At 39.8% G+C, this 25,690-nt stretch overlaps 1 protein-coding gene across 3 annotated transcripts in view; it reads left to right on the top strand.

Moving 5' to 3' along the window:
- dpy19l3 (dpy-19 like C-mannosyltransferase 3) overlaps positions 1-25,690 on the top strand; it is an 81,259-nt gene that overhangs the window by 23,753 nt on the left and 31,816 nt on the right. For 2 of the 3 annotated variants that reach the window (XM_030413179.1, XM_030413178.1), the window contains exons 6-16: positions 48-193; positions 1,794-1,917; positions 2,071-2,205; positions 3,657-3,788; positions 6,116-6,217; positions 6,711-6,784; positions 8,760-8,918; positions 11,874-12,005; positions 16,874-16,985; positions 19,405-19,461; positions 19,809-19,891. In XM_030413179.1, coding sequence (XP_030269039.1) covers positions 48-193; positions 1,794-1,917; positions 2,071-2,205; positions 3,657-3,788; positions 6,116-6,217; positions 6,711-6,784; positions 8,760-8,918; positions 11,874-12,005; positions 16,874-16,985; positions 19,405-19,461; positions 19,809-19,891 — 1,256 coding nt within the window. The remainder of the gene's footprint in view (positions 1-47; positions 194-1,793; positions 1,918-2,070; positions 2,206-3,656; positions 3,789-6,115; positions 6,218-6,710; positions 6,785-8,759; positions 8,919-11,873; positions 12,006-16,873; positions 16,986-19,404; positions 19,462-19,808; positions 19,892-25,690) is intronic. The other variant, XM_030413180.1, reaches the window with a different exon arrangement.

The following is a 25,690-nucleotide window of genomic DNA, read 5'->3' as shown; positions in this document are numbered from 1 at the left end:
GTGTGTGTGTGTGTGTGAATGTGTGTCTTCGTGTGTATTCGTTCCAGTCATATCTGGAGCCGGTGTATTTCTACATTTACACAGTGTTCTCTCTACAAGCTGTGTATGTGATCGCTCTGTACCTCACAGCATGGCTGCTGTCTGGTTCCTGGCTGGCTGGTACACTCACTGGGATCTGGTACATCCTCAACAGGTGGGTAATAACTTTGTGTTTATTCTGGATGGATATCGTTAAGAATTTACCGGTACTACCACTCTTACCGATACTGCTTATCAATCCTGCACTTTAATGGTACAATTATTGGTCCTTTTTGTGTACCTCTTTTAAGAGAAAAACATTTAACAATTTAAAAACAGGATTGCTTTATTTTATGTACTCCATAAAAACATTCTTGAACACTATGTTTAACAGTTAACTACTATAGAGTATAATGTGGTGTTAATCAAATAAACAGTTATTTAGATTTTTTTTTTTTTTTTTTTTAATTAACATGTCTTAACAGACATGTTCAACATTTCACTATCAGACTCTTCAGTGTTGTGAGTAAAGAAATGTAAAACAAATCAAATTATTACTCACAACATACATTAGAAAATGACTAAATTAGTATCCTAACTGCTAGATGTAATTATACTTGAGTCTGAACATATCTGAAGGGCAGTTTGGATGATGCTTTCACCATGTCAGACAGAATTCATGGCCGCATAGCTGAACATTCAGCTGACTAATGGTTAGAAATGGCTACCTACCCAAGTTTGTATAATTTAATTAACTCTGTGTGGGTTACTGCCAGCATAACATACCTGAGGTAGATTGGGAAACAGGAGAGGAACTACAAGCTAGGCTGTTCAAAAACTGCCTGTATATTGTGTACTTTCGCTAGATATTTTTGAAAGGTTGCTCAGAGCTTTTTATTGCTATGGTCTTTCTAAATTTAACCTCAGGGCCTGTTTGATACCAGATTTAGGTAACCATCACTATTGTTTATGTGTGTGCACGAGACAGTAAAAGGAGGGAAGTCTAATACCAATTTCAGACATATTCTTGACTCTGTAAATGTTGTAGTATTTTTTCATTTGGTAATGTTATTTTCTATTTTGGATGACATCCGATTTTATACTCAGTTGAAGGATAAGTTAAAATTCAGACATTATATTCTCACCCCCATGCCAGTGGAAGGTTAGGTGAAGATTGTATTCCACAAAACATCTCTGGAGCTTCACAGCAAAACAGCATTGCAGCAATCTCTGAGCAATGTTTTAAATTCTATTAAAAAAAATAAATGGAATAATCAACATGAAATGGCTCCGGATGTGCTTTTGTTACCACATCTTATTGATTTTGTTCAACTGTTTTTTAAATAAATGAAATGCAGTATTGACTAGTTGAAGTTAGAGGTTGTTGAGAGATGGGTTTTTCTCTGGACAGGGTCTAGTTGTTTTGTGTTGTTTCCAGTGTTCCAGATATGAGAGTGGTATTGGTAAGTTTAAACAGTGAGCATGACTTTGCAATTAACTTTGCAATGTCTGGTCGGATGCAGCAGCTCCCTTGTTCCAAGACAAGTTTTTCCAATGAGAGACATTAAAGGAACCTTAACCTTGACCCAAAAAATATTCTCATCTAACTCCTGGCAAATATAAGGAATGTATAAATTGCATGCAATAAATGCATAAACCACAGGAAGTTGTTGTTAGTTGTGACTTAGACATTTTGATATTATTTTTAAAAAACTGATATTTGCCATTCACCCATCTCTCCACCGCTCCTCTGCTCTCTCTCTCCCTACTATCAGGGTAGATACTACACGTGTGGAGTTCACAATCTCCCTCAGGGAGAATTGGTCTCTGCCCTTCCTAGCGCTGCAGGTCACGGCTATTACCTGTTACCTCCGGCCTCAGCTCACCACCCTACAGCAGGTATACACAAGCCCACATTACATCAAAGCCTTTGAACACGCAACCCAGCTGCTCGATAACCAACCGCCTCTCAAAGGGCTAGCAGCGCAGCTGAAATATGACGTTAGTTCAAGTGTCTAACCCTGGTGTGTTTGTTTGTGTTCTCCTCCTCAGAAGGTGATGGTGTGGTTGATGTATGTGACCACGTTTTGTTTCTGTCTGACATGGCAGTTCAACCAGTTCATCCTACTTGTTCAGGCTCTCATCATATACACCCTCGACGGTGTCGACTTCTTAACAACTACACAGGTATGGCTAAAAGAAGGTTATACTTGAAGGGTATTTCGATGGCTGTGTTGTAGAAATGAGAACTGTTAGCAGTGCACATTAGCCACATAAGATTTCTAGCTCCTTTGCTTATCTCCACTGTCCACAGCCCTTACATGTGCATTAGTGTTGGCGCCCCTGTGCAGTCACACTTGATCCATTCTGAGAAAGTTGTACACATAAATAAAACTTGATGGATTAAAAATTCATCATGCATAGAGTAATAGCTCACCTTGTTTGCAGTTCGATGTGTCCTGTCAACATTATTATTGAAGGTTTTTGAATAATTTTGGTGATGGTCCGTTCACTCAAATCTCACTTACCTTTAAGTAGTATCGCGCCAAGCAGATAGTTTTGCTTTTATTTGCACTTGTCTGAGTGGAGGTAGACGGAATATCATTTTTGATGGTCAAAACAACATAAATAAGTTACAGAAGTTAAAGTACCCTTAACTAGAATTCTCCTAACTTTCCAGTTAAATCCATCAATTTTACATGATAAAGCTAAAGGTCTTGGGGAGTGCTACTGCATGTGGAAAAAAGTCATATAAAGCGTTTGTTGGTCCAGAGGAAACTGTATGTATCTCATTGATGACGCTGTTAAATATTCTATTAGAGGGACATGCATTAATATTGTTCACTGCTCAAACAGAGGACTGCTTTTCAAAACCTTGAGCCTACATTTCCCCAAATTAGTGGAGTTTATTTCTGTAATGTAAATATAAACTCTTACAATGCTGTAAGATACATTTAACAAAATTGCTTTGGGACAAATCCTTTGAAACAGCATCTCAGCCTCAAGCCTAAATACTAATTGAATTATATTATACTGCATATACTTTGAGCATTCATACTGCGGTGCTTTTCGCCCTTTTTTGACAAGTAATACACATTGCTTGAGTGTTTCAAGTTGTCTGCTTCTTTACAGAGGTCAATATTTGGGAGGACCCAAGCTAGCGAGCTAACTTACTCACTAACTTTAACTTGGAATATAGTTTGTGCTAATGTTGCACTGATTCCTACTAGATGTTACCATTCAGTCACATTATTTTGACACTTATTAAACCACTGGCAGCTCCCATATACCCAGTCTTTGGAGGTCCCACTTTTTCCAAAGGAACGGGTCTCGCTACACTTCGCTGTCTTTCTTTAATGGGTCCAGTTGTGGTAATGCCAAAAGAAATGGCCCTTAAAACTTAAAGCAGCAAGTAGCTGAGTACCCAGTCACAACTTCTTCTTACCTTACCACTGTCATCAGTTATGTGATAATGTAGGATGCTGGCTGATATTAACTAGAAATGCCTGTTTTCCTTTGAGAGCAACCTTTAGGTAGCCAATGGTCATAACTCATACGAGTTATTGTAAGGGGCTGACATGATCACACATTACCTACCAAAACTGTTCCATAGCAACACCGTACGTGTGTTTCTCCAGGTGACCACTCTATACCTTGTTCAAGTGAGCGGCCTCCTCAGTGTGTGGCTCCTCCAGTTCTGTAACTCCATGATACTGGGATCACTTGTCCTGAGCTTCATCGTAGCCGCACTCTTCATCAGACACTTCCAGGTCAGTCTGTTTGTGTGTCTGTGTGTGTGTCTGTGTGTGTGTGTGTGTGTGTGTGTGTGTGTGTGTGTGTGCTGTGTGATACAGAGAGTGAGAGTGTGACTTCTGTGAGTTGTGTTTATGAACACAGATTGAAGATTAAGCTGCACTACAAATGAATTAAAGAGGCCTGTGCTGCAGTCAGTTTTAGCAAAACACAAATTCAGTTGTTATGCTGGAGACGCCTTTTTCCTGCCAATTCTAAATGTAATTTGGTTAAATCAGATCTTATCACAGCAACAATTACAGAAACATTAAATGTGACAGGATGAAAGGGGGAACGAGAGGAAGGCTGAGAATCAGAAACGGATGAGAGATTTAATTTCTGGCTTTAAATAATTTGTGTGCAGTAACTACATAGTGTAACTGTGGCAAATTGTATTTGAAACTGGCATGTGTAATCCATTCTAATATGCTTAAGAGGTGCTGAATGAGTCGTGTGACTTTCGCGTTAGTGTTTAATTAACATCAAAGACCTGCTTCGGAACTTTTAACTTTTAACCTTTTGACTTGGAATGACTTGATGGCCTCCCAATCCCAAATACAAAAATATACATTATAAGAGTATTTAGCAGAGTATCAACTCTCCATTTTCCCGACAATAGATTGAACAAGTGCAGCATTGCAGACGGGTTCATTTATTCATTACGAGAAATGGAATCTGTAACTAAAACTTCAAATATTTATCTTTTGCCGGGTTAAAAGAAAAACTTCTTCAACAGCATATTTTATCAGCTGCAGCTAATTAATGTTAATGGATGCTGTCTGCTGTCTGTCAGCGAGTGTCTGCACTCAACCAAAAATCATTTGTGAGATAAAAGTCGCATCACTCTACAAAATCCCCGATGGATTGTGTGTTTTTGTTTTATTCAACAAGACCAACAAAACTGGCTAAACTTCTCTCGAGAAAAGATCTGGGCACTTCACATTAATTGCAGTTGTCAGAATTTCCCAGTTAAACTTCCTCATTTCCTTCGTGTAATCAAATGAATAATTCTGAATCAGAGCCTTAGAGCGTAAGAGAGTGCAACAAAAAGTACAGACGAAGTTTAGATCAGTAAATTTTTTAGATTTTTTTTTACCTTTGTGACACATGTTGAATAGTGAAGATGTATGCATTCATCATGGGTAAGACTTCATAGTAACCATCATTAATAAATGGTTAATATATAGTTAATTAAAAATTAGTTAATAGTTATTTCAAAATCAATGAAATGGTTTATAAACCATTTATTAAATAAATATTGTATTATTATTGTAATATTTTATTGTAAAGTGAACAATTAGTGCAAATTATGTTTATAATACTTAAATGGTTAATAAAAACTGTGTAGTTCATCTATAAACATGTGGATGGCCATTATAAAGTTGCAACTGATGTTTATAATCACTAAATAAATGTTAAAGGTTAAAACTGGTAAAACAGTTAATAACTATTAAGTAGGGGTGGGTAAAAATATCGATTCATCAATGCATTGCAATATATTTTTTCCCCAATTCAATATCGATTCATAAAATCCTCTGAATCGATTCGGGCAAGCGACCACCCACTGTCCCTCGCCGGACCTCTCGGTCCCCGCTTCCAGCAGCTGGAAGCATGTCGCCCGCGACCTCGCTTGAGAGTCGGAGGGTGATGCGCCGTGGAAACACCATCGGAGCTGCGGAGGCGGGTAGCCGATCTCTGACGCATTGCTCTTTTGGAGACTGTAAACTCCCAGCGCAGCCGGTCTCACCCTGGCCACTGGACCGTGTGCCCGCGAGTAGCACTCTCCTCCAGGGAGAGAGGAGGGTCAGTGTCAACGTCAACCCCCTCGCGTCTAGCCGGAGGGCGGAGGGACGGCGGTCATGTCTATGTCAGACAAAAGTGTACCATGCAGTCCCAGAAACAATGGCACTTTCTCAGCTTAACTATGGTTGCACTATTTTATAACTAAACACATTGAGTACCTTTGTTTACATTTCAATTCGAACTTCCTAGAGGAAAGATTTATAATTTAAGATGACTTTTTTTAATTTAAAAATGATCAACGGGTACTCTAATGAATTAGATATTGAGTCGAATTGCGACCTAAAGAATCGAAATCGAAATCGAAATCGAATCGTGAGGTTCTTAACAAAACCCAGCCCTACTATTAAGTAAAGTACAAATTTAACACGTTAGTGATTGAATAATATCAGACCCCAACCCTAGGTTAAGTACAGGTGAGCTGTATGTGTCTGCTTTCTCCATGTATAAGTGCATTAAGAATATAACAGACGTATTGACCTGTCTCTGGTTGCTATTCATGCAGTCTGGTTTGAAGACAGGAAGCCTGCTGGTTCGTCTGGGAAAACTGCTTCTCCACAGTGCCACGGTTCTTCTCCTCACCTTCACCATCAACTACCTGGCCAAGGTGGTCCTCTTGTTCTTCCCTTGCTCCCATCCTTCCTTTGTTATTCTCTTCTCACTGATTCTATCTTCCTTCCTTTTTTCACTACCCTCTCCTTCCTTTTTCTGCCTTGTCCCGTTTTCCTTTCTCTCGTATACCCACATTTCCCCCCGATCTCATCTCATCTCCTTGCCTAATTGCGCTGCTTTTATTGAGTCTTTTTGGTCAGTGTACCTCTGATCTCGCTCTCTCCCCTTCTCTCCCTTCCTGTAATACTTCTGCTTCACCCTCTTCCACTTGTCTTTCCCCTGATTAACTACACGCCACAACTTCCCTCTACTGCCGTCCTCCTCCCGCTCCTCTTCCTCACCTTCTCATGTATCTAACATTCGTTGGTATGATGCAAGGTCGCCATATGATCTCAACAAATGAATTTACTTATTTATCGTCTCAGAATGCTGTAGAATCTTTAACCTTGACAACATGACCTTATCTGTTTGTGTGTGTGTGTTTACAGAAAGCACTTCAGCTCAGATCAGACGAACACATATTTAAGTTCATCAAGTCAAAGTTTGCCCTGGGGCCGACAAGGTATGTGCACACACCGGTAGACACGTACACACTCTCATCTATAGATTCACATGCTCTGCCCTGCCCTTCAACACAGTCACACACCGCTCTCATGAAACCAGGTTTTGACACAGGGACTCCCTCACACACATTATATTGCGTACACACAATCTGCACCCATGCTCAACTCTTGAGTTGATCCAGCGTGACTGTGTTATTCACTAAGCACCAGTATTGTAGCACCTGGAGCGTTAGTGTGTGTGAATAATAGATGGCGGGGTAACAACAGCGGGCCTCCCATCGATCAGATACTTTGTGTGTGTTGAGCAACTCAGCCACTGGATAGCTGCTCCGGGGTGGCAGATAACACAGCTCACAACCCAGCGCCACACAACTGCTACTTCAATTATTCAGGAGGCAGTGGAAAATGCAATGCTTACTCCACACTCCATCTCTGCCTCTGCCTTTGCCTCTGTTCCAGCCTCTCTCACTCGCAGAGACTTATTCCTTCTCTCTGACTGTTTCTTGTTTTTGTCCCTGGAGTTCAGTTCTGCGTTTTGAGATATCTCAATTCTCAGTTCAATTACTTATCAGCACGGCTGTTGTCAGGCAGCACTGCCGATGTAATGCGCAAAATGTACAGTCCAAAGAAAAACACAGGTGTATGCTGTAGATTGAAGCCATATTGTGATGATAAATTCAGCTGAAAACATTTCTTATATTATTGTACACATTTGTGTCTCTCTTCCTGTTAACGTGACAGAAAGATACAGTTTCTTTACATAAGCAGACACAGAGATACCTTGTGTCTTTTTGTTGTGTTATTTAGTGTTTTCATTGTAATGGTAAGTAATAATGTTCTTTTCTGCTGGGTTCTTCTTTGTACATGGATAACTAACCGACAGTTTACACCAGCCTGCCTGATACGGTAGCTAGCAGAATGTGGCTGTTCTAGACAATGCTCGTGTTTCCACTGGCTGCGCCATGGTACGTTTCAGCAACGTCCCAGAAGTGGCACTCTGCTATGCGCCATCGAGAATAGAATAAGTGCAGAGTCTATTTTTAACGGTAGTGGACCGCAGCCGCGTCAATCTACACAGAGCATTAGATTGAGGCTAACAGGAAGTCAGACAGCAGAACGGCACAGTGCATCCGATCAATTTTTTAAATAAAACACCTGGGGCTGACTCGGACTCTACAACACAACAAAGTCTGAATTTTTAAAAATAAACACGCTTAAAACAGACAAATAACGAACCAATTTAACTACATGGCCTACTCAACCTCAGTAGAGGTGCAAAAATCAAGGAAATTATGAAATAAACACAATCTGAGCAAGTCAACAACATCAGGCGCAGGCACTGCTTCTGAAACGCACCTAGTGGGAAAAACAGTGGTGCACACACCAGGTAACAGATTTGCCCTGTGGAATGAAGGGACAATTGTTTTTGGTTTGACTGTAAATGTTTGGTCAAAACCTGAATGTTTTGGTGCTTTGAATCTGGCTTAAAAATCATCTGGAGTTGATGTATGAGCAATAAAGCCAAACTTGCAGTTAAGTAGATCGATGTTCTAGTTGTGGCTTGACAATATGAAAAAACAAAAAGAAAAAAAACTTCATTTTTAGATTGCTCTATTCTCTATCTTTAAACGATCCCCTTCCTCAAAGAATCAAAGTAGTTGGATGAGAATTACGATGATTGTTGAATCTTAAAAATAATAACAATTTAGCCTGGATTAGAACAGGATCCATGGTAGTATTTGGTACAATTGCTTCCCACAGAACAGAACATCAGAAAAATGGTCCTCGACACACTGATTGACAGACAAGTTGTCACCTCAGCAATAGTGCTACGGATCAGATACTGAGAGACAAAACATAGAATATATTTCATTGACCACTGCAGAAAAGTAAGTTTATTCCTCGTCCTTGTATCATTACCCCCTTTCTTCACATCCCCCTCTGTCTTCATTAATTTCACCTCCCCTCCTGCAGAGATTTCGATGCCAGTCTGTATCTGTGTGAGGAGGCCTTCGGCGTGCTGCCCCTTGACACACTGGAGCGCCTGGCTGGCACCCTGCTGCTGTACCCCTACATACTCACACTGCTGCTGCTCAGTGGCTTGTTGGCAGGGGCTGCACTGCAGAACATGAGGTAGGTGATGGCTGGTCAGGAAATAAGTTAGGGATTAATGGGTGATGGGGGAAGATGTCCTTGTGCAACAGTTGAAACTCCTCTCTGTGAAACGAAAAGAAGAATTCCTAACATATTGAAATTAGTCAGACAGCTCTGAATATAATTTCCATGTTTTCTATTGATGTTAATTATCAAGTGGCAGTCGAGTGATCTTCTCCATTTGTTTATTTTTCTGATGGCAACATAAAGTGACAGCTAATGACCAGTTTAGTCGGATGTCTGTTAATCATTTTTTCAACAGAAAGAGCCCTACTGACATTTAAAAGATTTATTTCATAACACAACCTTCAGGTCAAACATTAGGATATGACAATCTGACTACTTGTAAATGAAAGAGGCACAATTGAGTGCCTTTCATCTTATTGTTTTGCCTTCGAGGCTCTCAACTTGCTTGTTTTCGTCGTCTCTCAACCATGTCACTGGTGTTGCTTCCAGAAGCAGCAGGCTGTTTTTTTTAGTGACAAAGCTCTGATAATTCAACACTTTACACCATCTGTCCAGCACCATATGGCAGGAAGACAAAGATAGCGACTAGCTGGTGGAACATTTAGCAGCTAAAGAGCCAGAATTTCCCTCAGGAGTAAGTGGAGCTAAACCGAGTAGAAAAGCAAGAAAAGATTTAAAAATAAATAGCTAACAGGTTTGTCACATGAGCTTTAAAGGTGATAACATAGGCCAAGAAATCAGCTGATAGAAGTTTAACATATTCTAGGGTTGAGTTGTTAATATTATTTCCATAATCCAATTAGCATAGAGAACTGGTTGCTCTATGTGATACAGTCTTGATAAAAAATGCTTCATGTGCTCATGGAAAATGGGAAAAAGAGTACTTCAAAAAGCATCAGAAACTAATTAAGAACATATTTAAAAAGCCTTGACTATAGTGGCTAAATCATTACAAAAGGCAAATCACGAAAAATGCCAAAATGTTTCGACCTCTAAGTCTTCATCAGGGCTCCAATGGTCTTCATCAAACAATGTGGCCTCAACCATACAGCAGCCACAATAAGAGGAAATCCCATGAAATCCCAGATGATAACAGTAACAGATGAAACAAATAGAAAACAATGAAATAACATGAGATGCAATGACACATACAAATTTGCATGCACACAACTTGCAGTGTACTCAGACAGCTAACATCTAGCATTCCAGTCTTTGAATCCAAAAAGCTTCCCTGGGGTTAGGTTTCTGTATTCTGTCCCCTACCCTGACCAACAGTTTGATGTGATTTTCACCTTGAAAATCATTTTAACTCAAATGGACTCAAGTTGAGTCCACAACACAATGACAGTGGGGAATAATATTGTTGTAATTGCTTTCAGAGTGATTTGATGAACGATAATAAGACTGACAATCAAATTCCATCTTAATTTACAGGGCGATAGCTTCACCACAGGACAATGTTGCAGGTGTGCTTGTAATATTGGTTCCTGACTGTAGCAGACATATTTTATATAAGCTAATTGATGGCATTTAGAAAACACCTTAGATGGTCTACTGTAAAAACTCAGTACTTATTAAACACTTATATAATCTATGCTGTGTTGCAAACTACACATAAAATACTTCATTTTAACTGAGACATACTGCCAAGTAGTCTTTGTTACTGTTTGAGAGTTGTCATCGTTTGAATACACATTTTAATCAGACTTTCAACATCAATCATCAGTCCTAGAGTGTTGGGTTCGCCTAACTCCTGACCTCACCTAACTCCTCCTAGAAGACTTTCGTGAAGCCATATCCATATTTTGGATTTTTATTTCTCTATGCAACCTTTATTAGTGACATAGTTCATCGATATCCATCGACCTAAGCACAGCATGTGCTTGGCACTCATGTTTCAGAAATAATAGTGTGTATGCTAACATTGTTGTAGTTACCATTATGGTGATCTGGTTATATATGATTTATGGTTATGATTCTCTGGTAAAAATCCATTGGAGGTGAAGCTTGGCACACTTTTTAACACTTTAACAGGTTAGTTGACACATATTACCGCACAAGCACAGAAAATTTGAATATTGCTTTCATTAATTAATGAAAAAATAAAAAATCAAGTCTTTGGTCCCAATGTATTTTTAACTGTTTCTTGTTTAAAATTAGCCTAATTGTGCAACAAAATGACAGCTCCTCTATGAGCTAGTATTGAGTTTTGAATCCTTAAACTTGGAAGGGATCAACATGTGGGTGTCCTCATTAGGGCAGGTTGGTCAAAGGAGGTAGTGTGAAGTGTAAATGAATGACCTTGCAGAGAGTTTAGGGAGTTTGACTTCAAAAAAGGACATCATGATGTCTACCAGCAACTTACTTATAGTGGTTGTCACTCTCCGCCCACTGCAGATGTAGTAATGGCATTGTTGCTTCTTGCTCTGGAAAACAGAATATTCTGCCAGCTGCCTCTCAAAGCTTCATTTGCCTGTGGTGCAAGGTGAGGGGCCGCATTGAACTAATCACATTAGCATATCAACTCACCCTCTGCTGTTGGAGGGCTGGAATACTAACCTCATAGAACAAAGGGCTGTTTGCCAATTCAGGAATTAATTTAATCCAGTTTAGCCCACCTCACATAGAAGGAAGAGCAAGATTGGATTTGTATTCAAATGGAAGCCAGTGTCCATCTCATTCGGTGCGGGAGGCCAAATCGTGGGAGTGACATCATTGCCCTCGGGCCTCTCTGTGTTTTTCTGCGTGCTGACTCCTGCAGACAGAAACAATCATGGGTGTGCATTATTGCATGTCCGCTTGCTCGCAAACAGCTAATGAAATCTGAATAACGGCTCCTGAAATCTGAATAATCTGAATAATATAAATTCCACCCACCTACCCTTCTGCCTCTACTCTCAAGCGTCTGGCTGTAATGTTTTATGTATCACTGTTGTCTTTCGTCTTGCTCCTTTTTTTGTTTCTCAGCAGACCTAAAGGAGGTTCAGCTGAGGAGAAAAAAGGAGCCGTAGAAGGCCGATTGGTGGCTTTTCGTCCAGATGTGGCCTATAATCTGTTGCATACACTGTTCTACGGCCTCCTGGCATTCAGCACTATGAGGTGAGTTCAAGCACACGCACATGTAATTGCAGGATAATGTACATACAGGTACCAGCATTTCTGGTTTAATTTTTCTAGATGGAGACTCTTCAAATGTACTTTTCCTCTTGACGGCTTGATTTTTGCCTGCTCGTGAGCAGATGCTGGAATCCAAGTGCCTCTCAAATGCTCTTCATCAGCTGTCTGAATGGTCCACTTTAGCCTTGATCAGTTCCCTCCACACCAAACACCATCACACAGTGTCTCTCAAATAGTGACACCTCTTACAACAGGAACAGAGAGAGTGGACATAGCTGGACAACTGATAATTAATACTACACTGTTTGGCTGACACACATACATTTCAACCCATTAAGTAGTAAATCCAAGCTGGTTTACCATGTTGTAGTGAAACCAAGAAAAATAACAGACAAAAACAGAGTGAAGTTTGCATTCCTCTTGTACTGAAGTATAGGCATTAATAATATACTGGAGGTATCATACAAAAAAAAATATTAGATCAAAGTTATTTTGTTCTAACATAACACAGTTTGACTGCTTAGCTTACAAACAAGATTTATTTTTTAACAGTATATTTCACAGAATGTTGCAAAAAGAAAATCCCTTTGAAACTGATGTATTTGGCAGATGCAACACTGTCATTGGTAATGTTTGCTGGGGTTGCTGGAATCTAAATGTCCCCCTATTCAGTAAAAAGCAAGTCAGAGCAAACTCTGATCACACCCAGGACCGTCTTACACAGTGAGGAAACAGCACAGTGAATGTGCTACTTGTGAATGACCTTTTTTTCTTTTTACATTACCTGTAGCTCCACAACTAATGCAGTTACTTATTGATGTGCTCCTTGGCTTTAGAGATCGTGCTCAGTTACCACTCTTAGTAGAAAGTTACTTAGCCAGAGCAAATAAACAGTATGTTTAATTCATTCCTGCACTTTTGTTCTTGTGTTTTTGGGTTTGGAAAGGCACCACCCTTGAAATGCTTTAAATGTAGAGTATGATTTATTGCAGCCCCATGCACGCTACTTCTGCAGGAGGCGAAATCCAAAGCCTTATGCGGCTGCTCTGCCTGGTTACAGTTATTTGGCTACGATTAGACAGTCGTTATTCGGGGGATGGGTTTAGCAAGTAACCATGGTCAACCGTTCGTTCTTTATAAAACCACTTATCTTGGGATACTGTATGAAAATCTCTCCTTTGAGTTCACATGTAAGCGGATACAATAAACAGAGCTGGGACGATCCCAGTTCTCCCCATGCAAATTAGGAAGGCTAAAAAAAAAAAAGCCTTGACAGAAGTTGAAACTGTGACCCACGTGTATGAATATTAAGGAGTCATTGGGGATTGTAAGCACCAAAAGCAAAGGAGTTATTTATTGTAACCGGCGGCTGTTCTGCTTGTTTTTTTTGGCACAGTCACTACACATCTCAGTAAGGCATGCAGCTCATGGATTGTGTCCAAAGGTTTCAACCCACAGCAAATATCTTTATTTGAAGAGAAAGAAGATAATGTTGGTGTGCTAGGAATATAACAAGCATGTTGTGGCACATGTTGTGCCATCTTACCGTCAAAAACTGTCTAGGTAAATTGGATAAGACATTTTCTATATACCTTTCTACTCTTTTTTTTCCTATCAGCTAGCAAAATATGCTTCTCTTTTTTTGGATCAACAGCTGCATTTTAATTAATGTAGGGTAAACTTAGCATGAGCATAGAGTTTATATTTGTTTGCAAACTATTTTCAGAAAGAATAAAAGAAGTGTGCATCTGTTCACTTGAAACTATTTAACCTTGTGTATCACTCCTGTAAAATTAGCCCCATTAGCCTTCCCTCTCACACTCTTCTTCTGTTTAATGTTTCATCTCTCTCTTTGGCGCCCTGCTGGCACACATATGCACAAGCCTATTCCCCTGGTTGACCTACCTACATTGTCCATTGGCAGTTTCCCTCTTTGGAACAGCACTGAGGCTCCAGTCATAGGTGCCAGAGACCTGCTGTGGGTTGAGAGCCCAGACATCCATGCTGGCACCCAGGTTTTACCTTTGAACAAAAACATCTTTCTCGCGGTCTACTCTCATATCCAACCACCTTTTCTTAATTTGTTTTGGCTCTCTGAGCTGGCAGCTTTCACTGCAGCTGTGACACGATGACTAAGGACAAATTTGCTCTTATTGGTCACACCAGAACTATGACCACCAAACAATATGAGCAGTTTGGCCCAAGCCTCCACAGCAACTGCCTCGATTTTTCCACTCAGTGCATTCTCTTGTTTCGGATGTATGACGGTGTTTCTTAACATTTACATTCTTTGCAAATTTTATCAATAATTTTCATGCATCCCAGCATGTATCTGTGTTTAAAGGGTGACTTAACAGCTCTGAATAAGTGTGCTTCTGTTAAACTCCTCACTTTGTTGTAGGAAAGGAGTGGTTTACATCCTGAGGTAACATGCCTCTGCAACAACATTGTTGACACTACATCACTCCTATTAAAAGCTGAAAACCCTTCTCTGCTGGTAGTGCAATTATTCCCGTATTTCTGCTATTGCCTCTACTTCTATTACTACTGTTACAACTACCACTACTGCCTCTACTTCTATTACTTCTGTTACAACTACCACTATTGCCTCTACTTCTATTACTACTGTTACAACTACCACTACTGCCTCTACTTCTATTACTTCTGTTACAACTACCACTATTGCCTCTACTTCTATTACTACTGTTACTACTACCACTACTGCCTCTACTGCTAGTAGTACTACTGCTACAAGTGCTACTGCTAGTGCTACTACCACTGATGAGACTGTGTGCTCGATCTGAGATTAGGATGCTTTGCTTAGTGGTCACTAAAAGCAGTCAACCAGTGTTTCTGCTGATAACTTCAAGCCAAATAAAATCAAAACAGAAAACAAAACGTCCTGTGTTCAATTATCCACTGATTAACGTGATTCTGTATACCTTTTCAGAGCCTCTGCTCTGAACAGCAGTTGAGTGACCTCTGGTTTAATTGTATTGTTACCTTAAGCCTGGTTTGTAGTGGGTGAGTAGTTTTTCACTGTCCGGACCAGCTCTGCCGTGAAGAATGTAGAAGGACAGCTTTGTAAAGTTGCATAAACAGGGCCTTTTTATTTCTTGTCTGTGACAGTGAACACAACACAGCATTTAAATTATTATAATACTCCAAACTGAGCTTATCCAGACACTTTACAGCTGACTAAAGTAACTAAATTAACCATAACAGGAGTTTTTGTGGTACCTCTCTCACACACCATGAGAGACTCTCACAACAAATGTGCAAGACTGTCTCACACACACAGGATACCTACAGGCCCACTGGAGCTCAGCTGGTAAAACAAGTGCAAGTAGGTGCGCGTTATACGCCATAAGCTTAGACATTAAAGTCAATGTACTGTGACCATGATACTAGACATTACCACTCACACACCTGAAAGTGTGGGACAGAAGCTGTGTATTTGCCCTTTCCTGGCACCATTGATCCCCTTAGTGCCTTTAGCTTGGGTTTTACAAACCCAGACCTACACAATGTTGATAGTTGGTTCATTGCAGCAGCCAGAAAAGGTACAGCATGCCATACTAATTACTATGCAGTAATGCATTTGCACCTTTTATTATTAGCTCTGCTGTGTCACACAACTCAACACTGTGGCTTGCACTTTTTCCCATTTCGCAACTACAGTGTTCAGCACAACAACCCTACCAGGCCTGACTCCCAGCTTTCATCTTTAATTGACAAGTGGTATTCTAGCATCTACAATAGATTCTTTTTTAGGTTTAGTGCATTTCAAACTCCAAACCCAGGCTGCTGTGCTTGAAAGCCGTGGTTCCTTTTTGTGGAAGTATAATTGTCTTAAACTTTTGGCTCTTTTTGAGGACTGTCAAGAGAATCACAGAGTTTACAACTAGAATAATCACATCCTCTCCCTGTATTAAAAGAAACCTGCAATTACTCAGTCAAAAAGAAAAGGGGAATATTTTGTATCTGGGTTATTCATAGCCACATGGAGATTCAGTTGTTCACATAAGTAGCTTCATGAATACAATTTTTGAGTGCAGTAGAGAATGTAATTATGTCACTCTTTGCTTGGAGCACATGGAGCACACTGTCTTCTTGTGGTAACCCAAGTACATGTGATGTGCAGGCATGTGTTATATGGTACATGTATTCCGTATAGTGCATACAATGCATCCCTCTTACAGTCTGGAATTACAGTAATAATTGAATTCGCACAAAAGCTGAAGAATCTCAAAGCTTTTAACACAGCAGCAGCCAGGTCGTGCAGAAAACTGACACATTTGATTTCAGCACTTTCTCTAAAACGCTGATGAAGAGCGAGAGGCCAAAAGTGCAGAGAGCCATTCATTTCTGTCAGACAGCTCCTTTGCATTAAAAACGTATTGAGATTTATTTCTGTGAGGCAGCACTTTTTCATGCCCCCCCCTCTCTTTCTTTCTCTCTCTCTCTCTCTCCCTCTCTCTCTTTCTTCTTTCTTCTCTCTCTCTCTCTCTCTCTCTCTCTCTCTCTCTCTCTCTCTCTCTCTCTCTCATGGCTCCATCTCTGTACCTGTCAACGATTTTTCAGCTCATTTCTCTCTCTGTCTCCTCTCCCTGATTAATCTTTTCCTTATTCATTTAGAACTCTTAATTCATGTGCTGTGAATCAGAAGTTAAACAATAATGCTGTATTTCAGACACTAAATTAAGTTTAGTTTAGCTACACTGGAACTTTTTCACTGAGTCGTCCACCATTTGGCCATCTTGTTTGAATATAAATGTCCTTTTCTTGCGTTAAAACAGTATTTTTTACACGTCCCTTGATATCGCTTCTCCCTCCCACTCTCTGCCCAGGATGAAGTATATCTGGACCGGCCATATGTGTGTAGTCGCAGCCTATGGTGTGTGTGGGACGGAGTTGTGGACTCTGCTTCTCAACACTCTCCACTGCAACAGTAAAGTTCTGGTATGCGCTCACAGTAACCACACTTCCAGCTCCAAACATCTGCTACACTGTTTTCTTTTTCTTGCTTTGATATGCAAACTGTCTGACTGTCCTGACTTTTACTTGTAAAGCTGCACTATTCAGTATTATTCAATAATATCATTTGTGTGTAATGTGATAAAACACACAGAGACCCCTCACGATTGCAATCCCCATCGTCTTTACAGAGCGTTAAGTCTCTTTTAGCTCACTGCTCTGGGTGTCCAAGTGTGACACCAATTTTGCTCAGTGCCTGCTTGATGTGTAAAACGTCAATTATATATGTGTATATATGTGTGTGTGTGTGTGTGTGTGTGTGTGTGTGTATATGTATGTATGTGTATATATAGATAGACAGATAGATAGATAGAGATAGATATATAGATAGATAGAGATATATATATAGATAGATAGATAGATAGATAGATAGATGTATGTGAGTATGTATATGTGTGTATATATATATATATATACACACACACACATATACACATATATTCACACATATATACACACATATACATACACATATACACATATGTACATACACATGTACACACATATACACATATATACATATACATATACACGCATATACATACACATACATACATACACACACACATATATATATACACACACACATATATATACAAATACACACACATATATATTTACACATATATAGTTGACGTTTCTCTCTATATATATCTATCGATCTCTCTATCGATCTATCGATCTATCGATAGATAGAGAGATAGAGAGATAGAATTAGAGTTAGAGAGAGATAGAGAGATAGAATTAGAGATAGAGATATATATGAGATATATATATATATAGAGAGAGAGAGATAGAGATATATATATATATATATATATATAGAGAGAGAGATATAGAGATATAGATATATATATATATATATATATATAGAGAGAGAGAGAGAGAGAGAGATGTGTATATATATATATATATATATATATATATATACATATAGAGAGAGAGAGAGAGAGAGATGTGTATATATATATATATATATATATATATATATATATATATATATATATATACATATAGAGAGAGAGAGAGAGAGAGAGAGAGAGAGAGAGAGAGAGAGAGAGAGAGAGAGAGAGAGAGATGATGTATTTATCTTTTTTTTTTTCATTATTCTCGCAACACTTTTACTTTCAATCACTTTACTCTTGCATCTAGTCTAATTCAGAAATAGACTTTATGAGGTGACAGGTCAGATGTTTTTAGGCTGTTACTGCCAGATGGCCAAAAAATGTTTTTTTGCATCTTTAAAGTTTTGCTTTAAGCTATGTTATTTTAGTTTCACTGATCCAGTGGAAGCATCTTCCCCGAAAAGCTTCCACGATGAAAACACAAAACAAAAAACATCTGCTTCAAATTATCACAGTCCAAATCTCTAGAAGCCACGAGGTCCCCAAATGATTCGACAAGATGTTATTTACACCTACACCCTTTTTTAGGCCACAGAAGCTGCTACACTAAAGACTTCAGTGTGTGTCCCATGTGAAGGAGGGCGTGAGCTTGACTGGATGTCATAGGTTTAGTTGTTTGGGTCTCTTCAAATGTTTTTGCTTCGAAGCTCCAGAAATGTTTCGTGAACTATGAAAGTTCACACTTTCCATCAACTACGAGGTGAGAAGATATGACTACATTTTCATATTTGGGTGAACTGTGCCTTTAATTCCAGGAGTAGTAGTATGTTTAGCATAAAACCCTGTTTTCATTTAACAAAATATGCCAAGCATGTCTGTATATCAGGGCCTTAACAGAAGCACCGTTTTCTTGAATAAAATTCAGTCTCAGACAAGTTATTACTTAGAGCAGGAAACATCTTATCAAATGAAAAGTAAATATGACCAGGAGTCTGAGCATGCATTAAAGGCCAACCTCTGACAGTTTATTTTACAGTCAATGCTGACATTTTGCTCATTACTCACAAAGTAGTGATGTTTGATACCAATTTTAGTGACGACCAATATCCTGACCATCACATGTCTTCAGTGAGCATGACGATCTCTAAATTTGACTGCACCCCATAAGACTGTATTCCCAGAGTGATTCTCACATGAAGCCCAGCCGTTACGCTGCCTAATCTCTGCTTAATTTTGAATCCGTGGCCTCCACTCTTGACTGGTGATATCAGTGCTAGTGGAGCCACTAGATGTCAGTGTGGTCATAACATGACAACAGCATGGATCAGATAAGAAATGATACTAGTGAGCAGCAATGCTCTGTCTGTCGCTTATCTCTGCGTTATCTCATTCTGTGCTTGTCTTTACCTTTAGGTATATCTCTGTCTGACTCCCACCGCCTCTGATACGATTATATTCCTTCATTTTACTAGAACTGTTTTCTTTCTCTCATTTTGCAGTTAAGGCTTGTCAGATATGCAGTTCCACTGGCGATGATCGGTTGCCTGTATTACAAGGTATGCCATTTCCTTGGTGGTTTATGCTCATCACTGTATTGACGGTGTCATTACAGAGGCGAACCAGTTTTTACAAACTGTGCAGTGGTATAAGAAAATGCTTGAAATGGTTTTGAAAGTGGCAAAAAAAAAAGATAAAAAGAAACTGGATCATAACAGGATACCAAAATGATTGCTCGCCTTTTATTTATTTTGCTGCTGAAGGCTGTCATATACACTGATATATTCAGAACTGTAGTGAGATGTTATTTAAGTCACCTCAATCGGTTTGATGCTCTGTTTTATGACCTTGATGAATACTAACGCAAGGTTTTTCTATCACTTGTCTCTGTCTGTTTCTTCTCTAGTTCTGGCCTAAGCTAATGGAGGAGTTATCAGAACTGAGGGAGTTTTATGATCCAGACACTGTGGAGCTCATGACCTGGATTAGGTACCCACATGAACCCACACACTCTAATCCAGAGCACACATCAAATCGAAGCAAATCTGATTAGCTTGTTTCCTCAGATCAAGTTTCACTTTGCCTGATGCCCTTGATTAGTCTGCTTGTGTGCGTGCAGTGCACGTGTGTTAACTTGTGTGTCGGCGCTTGTTTGCCGGGGAGTCTTGCCCGTGAGTGATGAGAGCTGATGGGTCTCCCTGAATAAGATTTGGGGGTGCTGGAAAGCACCCAGCTGTTGGCAGAACTCTAACCCACCTCAGGGGTCACTGTTGCTGGGCTTTCGATCAAGAGCATCAGCACGATGGGATCAGAGATGGAGCAGTGATTTGGAATGGCTCTGCACTGTGGCTGCTGTGTGTGTTTTTGTGTTTGCACATCTGTGTGTGTCCGTTATTTTCTGGTCATCAGGTTGGATGTGGGGCATTAGACTTCCTGTTGGCCAACCATCTATATAGCCACCATGTAACTTTCTAGCCACAATCTTTGGCCAAGGAGACATCACATTGAATCCATCCGCCCATATTTCTTATTGCTTTTGTTCAACTCCATTCAGACCAGCACAGTGAAGTGAGTTAAACATGAATTGGTGGCTGATCTGAATGAGTCAATGTGTCCCCTAACAGATTGGGATTGAACATGGGTCAGACGCTGCTCAGCATTGGTGAATAGGCCTTCCTTTCAGGGGTGTTCCTATAATTAAAAGTGTAACAACTGAAGATGAGTGAAAAAGCTGTCAAGAAAGTAAAACATTCACTTCAGGCATCTCAAGCTCAAAGGTCAATTTGCTTATCATGGAGACCATTCATGTCTAAATGCAAGGATCAACCTTGAACAGAAACAGGGTTGATTTTATTTTATTTTTTTACATAACTTTTATTTCGTATTTGAATATGTGTTACAATAAATAATACATTGAATGTATTTGACTTGAGTATTGAGATATAAAATATTAATATTGAATAGACATTTCAAAAATGTATCTTACATAAACTGTAAAGTATATCTGTGTATAACTGTGTAAATCCTTGGTTAATGGGTGAACAACCGACTTTATGTAAATACATTGTAGTATACACAACTGATAAATGGTTAACTTCTCTCCGTGTTGCCTGTACCCAGAGCCCACAGTATTTTGCTGGAAAAAAAATAAAAAATCCCCCAAATGACGCAGAAACATTCAGTCATGCAGTGGATTAGTTGACACAAATAGTGTAATTGGATCGGGAGAGAATGCCTCACCTCTATCTCCGATCAAGTGAGGGGCATCTCACCACTAGGCATGCTGCTAAACTACACACCAAGATTATGATACTATACTGCCTAATTCTGTCTAATATGTTTTTAGAAATATAACATACTGTTTAGCTGCAATTGACAAAGAACTGGAAGTAGCTGCCTAACATTTTTTCAGAAACATATGAGTGGACTGTGTAGATGTAATACCATATTATTTTTTATTAGCCGCCAGCTGTTTCTCGTTTCAAAACTCCAAGTCTCAGAGCCAAACCTAAGTGCCATCCAACACAGTATGTTCAACCATCAGCGGGTGTGTTTATTGGTCTGGTGTGGTGCAGTGCATTCTGGTTATTATAGGTTTCCCCCTTTCCAGCAAAAAGGAATACCACTGCCCTTTTTCCCTTTTTCCCTGGTCATGTAGCACCAATTTCAAAGATATTATGCCTTTCTTCTGCGGACAGGCCAGGTGTATGCAAGGGCCTTCTTCCCAGCAATGAAATAGTGAGATATATATGCAGTGAGATGTTTGGCAGGTGCAAACTCTCTGTGAACGATGCAAAAATACCAGAAGAACAGCTGTACAAACTTTGGATAGTTGGCTTCAGTAAAAAGAAGAGTCTCCAATTATTGTGCTGTAGTGGAGGAAAAAGATTTCCATCATTTTGGAATTCACCTAGCTTGTATTAAATGTTTCTGCTTTTTTCACACCTGCAAGTTTCCATCTTTGTGCAGTTTGCTGTGTGTGCAAGTGCTGTACTTGATTAAACCTGCTGAATGGTGAGCTAGCAGGGGCTTTCAACAACTGAGTACAAGCACAATTCTCATTTGTACTTAAGTGAATATCTTCAAGGTTACTTACCTGTTATTCTTGTCAGGATTGAAAATCCTTTTACACAAAATTTTGAAAATTGGCCAAAACTCTTCACTGAAACAAACTGCTAATTAATAAAGCATTACAGTCTAAAAGTAGAGGCACTTTAGATTCAGGTCTTTCACCTAGATGATCACTGTAGCTCTCTTCTTTACTGAATAAGTCATATTTTGATGCTCATTATTTCCATCCTATCATCATCAGCATGATGACACTGAGTAGACCAGATGTGATTTTTAAGAAATGGCCAATTTTGGTCTAATCCTATTAGACAGATAGTGGAATAGCACACAGAGGGAGAGGGGGTTAGAGATGGAGTGCGAGACAGAGGAGGAGAGTTTGGGATTTTGAATGTATTTGTGTGTAGGTGACATGGGTTCCCTTCCCTCTGGAGCTAATCCCATTAGGCTCCAAGGATTAGGGGCTGCCTAGAGTTACCTTGGTTGGGGCTGAGAGCAGGGCGGAGCACTAAGCTTCTTGCCGCTGCACTAATTACATTCCAGATGAAAGTGTTAAGATGGGGAATTGGGTGCTGTACTCTCTAGCTGACTGGGGCCAAGGCTATTTAGTTTTGTATAGAATGATGATGGGAGATTCTCAAGCTGTGGCATAATGAGGGGCAGAGCAGAGATAAATACATGTATGTATGCATGTAGGAGAGAGTATATTCCTGGGCAAGCTAGTATTTATGTAAAGCTGTCATAGACTCATTTTGGTAATTCTAGCTGCAGGGGACATGCTCCATGAATGAATCATGCACAGCTGATAAACGTTGCAAATGTTCAGAAAAGGATTCAATGTGGCCTGTTGTTGAAATACATCCCAGCTGCCAGATTAAATGTACGTTTCTGCAAATAACAGATAGGTTGAAACTATACATATTTGTTGTTTAGGGTTAAGAAAACATAATGCTTTGACTTGAAGCACCTGTTTTCTGTTGCCACAAACACAGCTGAAGATTGTTCTGACATCTCTTTAAAAACAAAAGTGGCTTCACACTATTGCTGAAACACCATCTCGGCTGCGCTCACTAGCCTGGCTGTAGCACCATCCCCTCTCTCTACCAATGACGGTCAGATTAAAAACATTTAACTTGAATGCAATGTCAACTGCCGACATTATATGTTGGCCCGTGGGCTGCAAAATCATAGACGAATAAAGATGCAAGGGGATTTTTATCAGGTTCGTTGTACTGTTGTTGTTACAAGGCTGAAATGTCACAAAGATAAAATGTTCAAAAGAGTCCTTCTGATTTTCCAAATTCAAAATTCTACAAAGAGCATCTTTGAGATAACCTGATGAAGGTCTAAGGACATTGTGCAGGAGTTGTCTTTCCTGATTATGTTGGCCCTCGGTCTTCTCCTACGCACCTGTCAATCTTAAGGTGTGCAAAAGCTGTTCTCCCTTCAAAGAGCATCCACAATCAGAATATGGATTAGGTTAAAACTGTTGGTTTAATAGACTTTAAAGACTAGCTTAGAATCTGATTTGAGGTAAGAGGGCCCCCACAAGAGCTAATGATACATGTCCCATTCCCTCATGAGTATAGAAAAGATGTGGTATAAGACTGGTTGATAAGGGATTATCATAATTCCCAGGGCAATCATGAAAGACCAAGGACTTCACACGTTTGAAGAACTGAAGTGTAGCTTAACGTGATAACAAGCAGTAGAGGTTCATCTGTACTTTGCTCAACCATAACTCACAAGTCTCCACTTGATAACAGCAGAGGCTCCACAGCTCAGCTGTAGGCTGATACTCAGTTTAAATGGGCAGTCAATAAATCAATAGCAATGCCGAGTAGTTCCACAGCCACCAAGTGTGAGTTATAGCTGTGAGTGTGCAGTTTTGAAAGTCAGAGATATCACTTCTGTATAGCCACTCTGCTTCTTCCCTTAACCTGCTTTTTAATTATTTTTTTTTTTTTTCAAATTCAGATTTCCATGCCTGTGCTGCCATAGCAGTGTCGTTTCAGTCAGTGCCAACTTGTGAAAAATAAACAAGTGATGATTAGCAAGAGCTTCACTGCTCTGCTCACCGACATAAAAGTTTAATACTTGGCACGGCGAGTTCAAGGCAGTGCAAGTCTTACATGTGCAGCATACTGTAGAGAGGAGCAGCTTAAGCTCAACCACATGTTTAAAATAAACTGGTAGCTCTCAGACTATCAGGGCTTACAGATTCATACACGGTACTGTCACTACACTGCACAGTGCAGCATACTGCAGGCTGGAGCTGGAGCAGGGAACACAGCTCACATGTCACATTTCACAGTACACATGAGTCAGGAGTGGGTTTTATTGCATCTTAAATAGTGCAGTTGGACAGTTACAACTGGAAAGTATTTGTAATGTTCATATGATGTACTCATTGTATCATTTCTCCTTTGTTTGCCACAGAAAATGTGACTCTATATGAGCCAGAAACACAACGATCACACTATCAGTCTCTCCTCCCTTTCACTCCCTCTCTTGTTTTCTCCCTCCAAACAGCACTCATCGTACATATTTCACCAGATAGAGGTCATCTGATAATACCATGATCACATATTCTGTTTTGAAAGACTCTGTGTTTTTTCCTAACCTCCTCCTGCCCTCACTCTTCCTCTTCTGGGTCGAGATATACAGTCTGTGGTCGAGAATTATGAAGGCTGCAGTGAAAATTATTAATGAGAGCTTTGACAGCAGTTTTGCTGCAAATTCAGGAGGCTCATCTAGCTACTCTGCATGGAGACCCATTCAGAGAGGGAACACACTCAAAAGAAAAAGTCAGCATTTTTGACTTTGTTTATCCCACAAGTCCTCACTCTTGAACGAGGAAATTGGCTGTTTGTCTCCTAAAGGCCCATTATTACCCCTCCAGAAGTGATTCGTATAAGGATTTCCGGATTTGCCACCTTTATTGGATGAGGTCTGATCGTCATATGAATGAATGCATTAATGAACATTTGGTTAAACAATTAAAATGAAGCGCAAACAGAAATGGATATTGCTTTTAACTAGGGATGTCGATTTGGGCATTTTCAAACGTGGACTCAAGGGAGTTTTTTTTTTTTTTACGTCAGAGCACAATTTGTGGTGGAATTCAGACGCGCACATAACGTTACTCTGGTAAATGTCTGCAGTGTGGCTATAACTTAAATTAAACAACAAAAGCAGTCCAACGGGGACATGTAACATCTGCAGTACAACCGTTTCGTGAGGGGGTAACAAAAGAGCTGCATTTAATACTACACATTTGATACGGTAAAATATTAGGTCATTAATTGAATCGCTCTGGATAACCAGCTCATCTCTTTCTTTTTCTTTTTGAATCCCCGGTATGCCCTACCATCTTGGCATAACATTATATTTACTCCACTTCCGAGTTACAACGTGCCGGTATGCGCACTAGTTTTTTGGGTCTCATACAGCAATGCATGTAAAACAGGCAATCGAGGAGATGCTGAACATGTGTGAAATAGACAAGCAATGCGTCCATGTCATTTTGTGTGACAACGTAAGGAATATGAAAAAAGCAATGGATGATATGGAGGTACCAAGCGTGGGCTGCGTCTCGCACACACTTCAGCTGTCTGTACAGGAGGGTCTGCTGTCACAGTGCAGCGTCACAGACTCACCTGCTAATGCAAGGAAAGTGGTAGGCCAATGTTGCAACAGCAGAATAAGAAAGAGCCATAT

This window comes from Sparus aurata, chromosome 4 (assembly GCF_900880675.1).
Source record: "Sparus aurata chromosome 4, fSpaAur1.1, whole genome shotgun sequence".
NCBI lineage: Eukaryota > Metazoa > Chordata > Actinopteri > Spariformes > Sparidae > Sparus > Sparus aurata.
The sequence above is the reverse complement of the archived record's forward strand: the minus strand, read 5'-3'. Positions and strand labels throughout refer to the sequence as shown.